The sequence below is a fragment of the Nothoprocta perdicaria genome, unplaced genomic scaffold (genome assembly GCF_003342845.1).
Source record: "Nothoprocta perdicaria isolate Ctin4 unplaced genomic scaffold, notPer1 scaffold_201, whole genome shotgun sequence".
NCBI classification, from domain to species: domain Eukaryota; kingdom Metazoa; phylum Chordata; class Aves; order Tinamiformes; family Tinamidae; genus Nothoprocta; species Nothoprocta perdicaria.
In genome coordinates, this window is record NW_020455217.1 from 1,063,542 (window position 1) to 1,070,770 (window position 7,229).

General features: G+C 47.7%; 1 protein-coding gene across 1 annotated transcript in view; it reads right to left on the reverse strand.

Moving 5' to 3' along the window:
- OAF (out at first homolog) overlaps positions 1 to 2,722 on the reverse strand; it is a 12,856-nt gene extending 10,134 nt beyond the window's left edge. Inside the window, exon 1 of the mRNA XM_026038122.1 lies at positions 2,626 to 2,722. Coding sequence (XP_025893907.1) covers positions 2,626 to 2,688 — 63 coding nt within the window. The 5' untranslated portion in view covers positions 2,689 to 2,722. The remainder of the gene's footprint in view (positions 1 to 2,625) is intronic.
- Positions 2,723 to 7,229: the final 4,507 nt, after the last annotated feature.

Consider the following 7,229-nt stretch of genomic DNA (forward strand, 5'->3'; position numbering starts at 1 on the left):
CCAGCGCCGACCTCCCCTCGCTCTCTGCCCGCCCGCCCGTCACTTCCTTCCCCAAATCCCGGGACCTGCCTTAAAGAGACAGCGCGCGCGCCCGCCTCCAGCTGCGCCCCAGCTGCGCGCAGCGCGCGGGGGGAGCGCGGCAGCAGGGGCGGAAAAGCGCGGCCGGGGCGCGCGGCGCAAAGGCAAAGCCGGCCCTAAGCAGCGCAGCCCGCAGCGCGCCCCGCTCCCCCTCGCCTGCGCCGGGGCTGAGGGAGACCGCTCCTCCAGCGGCAGCCAGCCCGCTTCTCTCACTAGCTGTCCTTTCTTTTTTTCTACTCCCTTCTTAAACCACTATTTACAAGCTGCAAATGGGAAGAAAGGTAGCGAGCATCACCAACCAACTCCAGCTCTCGTCTGTGCAAAGCAGATCCCTTCTCTAAACATGCTCTTGTCATGAATGCAGCATGTGCACGACTGCTCAGGCTGTCACACTGCCCAGCAGCCCTTCACAGGTCCGTGCTGATGCACACAGGGTGCATTCCTGGCCCCTAAGAATATCACTGGGGCCACTTCAGATTTGCCTCCCCTTTTCTTCTTTGGACCAGCAGCGCACACTTAAGTCACCTCAGAATCTGCAGCTTACAGTCCAAAGGCTCCAAATCCACCCTGCACCCCACCCAATTCTGCAATCACTTCCAGATGGACAGACACTCATGAAGGGCCCCTTTGATTTCAAAAGGTCTCTCTGCAAACACAAAGGTCATTGTGGCAGCAGGATCAGGGCCTCTGGGAAATATCCTTGCAAGGAGAAGCACAGAAATAAACAGAAGGAACTCTTTAAACCACACTTCCAGAGGGCAAGAACACTTTTGTCCCTAAGTAGCCCTTTTACCGCCAGTGGGACCTCATTTAAGTAAGATTTGCCCCTACATTTTCACAACCTTCCTCAAACAAGTTTTATCCTTGAAATGCTAGGACAATAGCAGTGCTAAAAATAAGAGCAGAAGAGGAGACAAAATTTAGAGGTGTAAGCAGGCAAAGAGAAGGTTCACTTCAGATGCAGAAAGAGAAGGTTCACAAGGCAGAAGTACACTGGAAGCTTGTTCCCTAGGACAAAAGCAGCAAAGGAGAAGGCCTCATTCACACAGTCCATTTATTTGGAGGAGATTATGAAAAAAAAAAAAAATAAGGGAGGACCCCAGCAGGGAAAGGAGGGGGAAGAAAAGTTTCATGAGGGCAATGGCAACAAATAGCCCTTGGAAAAAAATTCCTCTCTTAAGGACCACACTCACTTTTCAGTCCAAACCTGCAATTAGCATCTTCAGTGAGTTTTACCTGTGTGAAGAGCTTGCCCACGTTTGCCATTTCTTTTCCGGCTTACTGGAAAAGAGAACCATTCCCCCTAGCTGAATATTCACATAGCAGGATCTGTTCCTAAGTTGCATATAATTTTACTGAAAACTAATAGTTTGGGCCAGAAGTTTCTTTTAGGGCTGTGCTGCAGTCTTTTTTACCAGAAGCCTTTTTACCAGATTTCCATTAAAATTTCAGCCATGTTTCAGACAAAAGTAGGGGAAATCATTCTGCTAAAAGAGAACAGCCTGCACTGTTCTGGGAAGTTCCTTCAGGGCTGTGCGTGGGAGCAGGGCATTGCAATTTGACATTGGGTTTGCCTGGGTGTCTTGGATATGCCCTTTGCCATCCCTGTGCAAAACTCACTAATATTTTGCCAAGCTGCAAATCTTCATGCCCTGTTCCTCACCTAAAAACTTTGCTTGCCTAAGTTACCGCAGCAACTTGTGGACCCAGGATGGGATTAATGCCCATTAATATCTGGACTCAAAGGAGATAGTTCTTGTGTATAAAAATTGAGAACCTTGATAGAGAAATAGAAGCAGAGAATATGAGAAGCACTTTAGTGTGCCATACAAGGCTGTGGATAAACAGCTTGCCAGAGCCTATTGCTCCTTGCCTTCTCCACATGCAAATATATTGGGCAAACAAAAATGTTTGCAACCATCCCATCCTCACAACTTCCACCCACTTGCTATTGTGTGCATGCTGTCAAGCAGGATGATGCATATATATCTGCACTTTCTTCTCCCTTTATCCATTCTAAGGATACTACTGTCCTATCCTTCTCCATAAACACACACACAAGAAGTCTCTCTCCCCTTCTAAAAAAATCCATGCATAGGATCACTTTTTATATACAATTTAAGATTATTTTTTTCCTGCCATAAATCAAAGTGTGAACATTTAAGACCAAAGCCAATGAAGGCCCTTTCCCCTTGCTCTTTCACCCTAAAGTGAGTAATCAGTCAATACCCCAGGGGCCATTAGCATCTGAAGTTTACCCTCCCATGGCAGGGAGCAATAATTATTGCTGCTTTCTCATCTACTTACAGTAAGGTTGTGGCCAGTTTCCTCATTATGAGCATGAAACCAAGGTATTTAAAACACCACAACAGCAGTACCACCAGCACATCAAAGAGAAAGGATGCTTGTTATAAATGAGCAGTTTTTTTTCTAGGAAACCATCTCAGCGGTAGCTCAGTGGGGACTGAAGCCATGTCGGAGCCAGGGAGCAGGAAGAGCAGCTTGCTGAAAACCACTCTGCTGCCTGCAATCCTCTGCACTCCTCACCTTTGCAGAGGCAAGAAGCAGACCTTTAAACACACACTGCTCACCACAGCCAGGGCTGCCCATTGCTGGAAAGGAGGCTGTCTTGTCTTCTGGAGCAGGCAACCCTCACCCAGCTGCTCCTAGCAGTCTGCTCAGGGGCCAAGCAAGGAAGTCAGGGCTGGGTTTACATATTGTTAGGGGGAGAAGCGGGCAGAAGATGAGTGGGTCGAGGCATGGGTGGTGCTCATCAGGCCAATTGCTACCTGCTGGGGCACCCAGCACCCTCACACTAGGTGCTTGTCCAGCAGGGATGAAATACAGCATAAAACACAGTCAAATCATATGTCCTTATAGGTCATCTGTTAAGGGTGTGTCTAGTGAACTGRGTACAGTGCCATTCCTTGCTTGGATAAGCCATGGAGTAGATGGATGGTGCAGGCAACCAAAGCTGTCCCAAACASCTATTTTGTCAGTGTAAGAGGTTTAAAATTAGATTACAGCCACATATGAAGAACCTGGCGGAACTGGGGTGAGGAAAGCTTGACTTCACTCACTTTTGAACTAAGTAGAAGAACATGCTTTTGGATGGAGGCAGAGCAGGGGCTGAGCAGGCTTGCCTGTGCTCTCAGGCCAATGCTTTTTCTTTGAGCACTAATTCTCAGTGGTGGACAGTGATAGGACTTGAGGAAATGGCTTCAAACTGAAGCATCGGAAGTTCCACAGGAACTTAAGGAAGCATTTCTTCACTGTGAGGGTGACAAAGCACTGGAACAGGCTGCCCAGAGAGGTTGTGGAGTCTCCTTCTTTGGAGATCTTTAAAACCCGCTTGGATGCAGCCCTGTGCCACGTGCTCTAGGTGACCCTGCGTGTGCAGGGGGGTTGGACTCGATGACCTCTGAGGTCCCTTCCAACCTTCGGCATTCTATGATTCTATGATTCTATGATTCTACTCAAAGTCTGCAGGACCTCTCAGCAGAGCTGGATCATTTCCGAGGCTGCAGAACTGAGCAGAACCCTAGGAAATGTCCTGTCACCCAAGCCTTAGGCCTTGTGCCCTGATCGGATTGCTAATGCCACTAGCATAGTCCAAGAGGCAGCCTCTGTCTCAGCCTGTGCTGGGCATCTTGCCTGGGTATAACAAGGCATTCTGTCCCCTGCCCTGGCCTCATCAGGTTTTTTCCCCGCTGGCCTGAGGAGAGCCCTGTGTGCACACACTGAAAGCCAGGCAGGTTTTTCTTTCCAGCACGCTAACTGGTTGCACAGATGGAGTTGGGAAAGTAATGCAAAGGCAAGGGGAAGGGAAAACAGCCTTTGATTGTGCTCTGAATCTCTCTCCTTCATTTGTCTAGAGCACCCTCAAAATAAAAAATACCGATCAACCAAGAGCACACTTTTTCTTCCTTTTCAGCTGTGAGATTCTGATCTGATTTGTTAATCTCCACTAAAATTGATGTAAGTGAGGCCAGGGATCACACACAAATGTTCTGCCTTGACCTATTTAGTCTTCCCTTCTTTTCATGCCAAACTCAACTTTTAAAGTCCCATGAAAGGAACACCAGAGCTTTTTGAATGATTCAAATAGGCAACTCTTCTTCAGGGATCTGAACACCCACAAAAAACTTATTTTTACTAGTATACATAGCACTACAGAACTCACAGAGCTCTGGGAGAGTTAACTGGATAGTTTTTGCTCTCTCAGTCCCTCAAACTGTTAAGTAAATTCCAGCCATTACTGTGGCTTGGGCTGTAGCTCTGGGAAAGGACTTGTAGCTGTTAGAGAAGTGAATCAGACCTCAAGTCATTTTTCATTAATTAAAAGCTATTCATCATCCCTTTCGTGTGCTCCATGCTGCCCCTCCTGAATGCCCTCCTTTGCTCAGCAATTACATAAAAAGAGCTTCTGAATGGTGGTTAAAAACAGCTTAACGACCTTAAAACAATGCCCAGCATCTTCTTGTGACCTGGTTACCACTCTATTGTCTATCCAGGGCAATTGAAAGGTTGGAGGGTGCAGCAGCCTGGCTGTAATTAAATGCATGGGCCCCGGTGGCAAAGTGCTGGGAGGTTAGCTGCGTGCTTAAACTTCTACAGCCCAGATCTCAGATCCAGCCTCTCTTGCTGCAATGCTGATGTCCTGATGAGAAGCACATTAATTGAGAAGCCATGCTCATTTATGATGGTGCTGAACGCAGCTTCCATGAGGAAGAGAAAGGGGAAGGAWGTGGGACGGCAAGAGCAGTGCTTGGAGAACAGTGCTTGGGATTCATGGGGGGCACTTCTGCCCCTTTTATCCTGGAAAAGAAGTCCTTGGGAAAGAGTACATAGCATGGACCTGCTCCTGCTGTGGTCTACAGCTAGGGTGGAGTAGGACAAGTGCCACAAAAGCACCACCTTTGGAGTTGCACCAGGGAGCAGAGGTGAGGATCCCTCACAGGGCACCAAACTGCTATAGTGTCTGAGGTCCTACATGAGAAATCCTGACTCGTGGAGTGCATCTGGTAGTGCTAGCCGAGACAAGGGCTGCCCTTCTGCAGAAAGGCCAGGAGAAGTGGAAGCACCACGTGGAGGAGCATAGCCTGTTTGCAGGAGATTCCAAGAGTTCACACTAGCGATGCGGATTTGGGAGGTACTGGGAAATGCTTCCAAAACCTCCTTGTGGTCAGGGCTGTCCTGCAGCTCCCTGCATGAGTAATAGCTGCTTTTGGGGAGCAAACTCGTGACTAAGCATTGGCTGTGGATGCTTCTACAGAAGACTCCTCTTGGTGAGGGCCGAACTACTGGCAAAGAGAAAGACTAGGATTCAGTTCTAATTGGAGGAAGATCTGGGCAGGGTTCCCTCTCAGTTCGATTTCTATTTTGTGCTCAGGGATCAAACAGAAATTGTCACCTGGCGAGCCAAATTCACATCCTTTTTCCGCGTCTCGCTGGCCTCACTGGGGGAGCAGCCTTGCTGCAGCACGCTTCCTCCTGCCCCAGCCTTTCCCTGTCGTGCTCATGAATGCTGCCCCCTCCTTAACATCTGGATCCAACTAGCGAACAACAGGCAGTCTGTAACACATTCCTCGCCTCCCTCGCTGCTTCATGCCTTGCAGCGTCCGTCCTCTTCACACAAGGAATAAACACAAAGGGGGGCAGGGCAGGGACAGGCGCCCAAAACAGCATGGGGCAGAATGGATACGGAAGGGGGAAGACGCTTACCCTTTTTCCTTCCCTAAACAAAGCTCTTGGGCTGTTTCACATAGGCTCCCAGATGCCATGCAAATATAGAAATCCCATTTGAACTGACCCATGGAGTAAACACAATGCGCAGAAAGAAAACCTTCCTGCTGTTTTGGGGCAGGGAGGAATAAGTTTAGCCCCATACAACCCGAGTTGCTCTGCAGTAGGAAGGTGTCTCATGTGGCAGTCCTGGTTACCTTTGTGCTGCAGCTGTATTGCTAGTATGTTTCGCACAAGCTTTTGGTCCATCGTTGGACCTACAGTAAGTGCCAGTGTCATGTTGCACTCCAGTGCCAAGCTGAGCGCTGATGGCCAAAGATGCTAAAAGAAAAGAAAYCCTATCAACTCAGACCCCCATGGAGATTAACAGGATAAGGCCTGGGAGCAGCTATGCTAGAATATGTCCCCTTGGCCCACTGTTCTGCCTTGGACAAGCCCCGAATCTCATTTTTCTGGGAAAGTAACCAGATACCCTGTTGTGAGCATCTGAAATAACATCCCTCAGGGAATGTTTCCTAGGGACCCTTCCCAATTAAAGCTTGACTTTCTCCCTGAAGCATGTGGACTGTTTTCTCTGGCTGATGTGATCAGAGCAGGGCAGGCAACAGAGAGCCTTGCATCCTGTGAGAGCCACCCCTGGTCCCCACCTCGCTGGGAGAGCCTGCACGGCTTCCTTTGAGGGCAATGCATGCAACATGTAGGGAGGAAAGGAATAAAAACGCTATCTTGCSAGCTGGATTCCTCAGATTCCTCACCAGTGCAAGTCCTCATCTCCTTCACGTTCATCCTGGTGCTGACTTAGAAGAAATTAACTTAAATCAGTACAGTTCACGCTGAAATAATCCCAGTGGAAATTTGGGGAAAAACAGGTGGTGAGTTCTTGCTTAATATATCCAACTGGGAGGCTGACCAAAGTCTAGATAGAACATTACCACTGAGTTAGGCAATTCCCGTTAAAAAAAAGAAAGGAGATGAATCTCCCATGCAAGACAAGCCTAGCAGAAGCAATATGATAAATCTAAGTGAAGTCCTTAAAGTCTAAAGGGATATAAATATAATTAAAGCGATATAAATCTAACTGAAGAAATACAGTGTAAATCCAGCCAAAATGATATCCATCTAAAGAAAGCAATGCAAATGCACTGGAAACATTATAAATAAAATCAAAGCAATATATAAGACATAATGGAAGCAATCTGAAAACTAAATCAAGCAATACAAATATAACAGAGTGATATAAAGCTAATTCAAGTGATTTATAAAATGGACATTTTAAGAAAAATCATGGCCTACAAAAGATGAGGCTAGCTGGAGAGAGCGATGGGGATAGGTTTAGGAGCAATAAAAACACCTGCAGCTACAGACACTAAAACAAGGTTAATGAGGTGCTGTGCTTCAGGGCAATC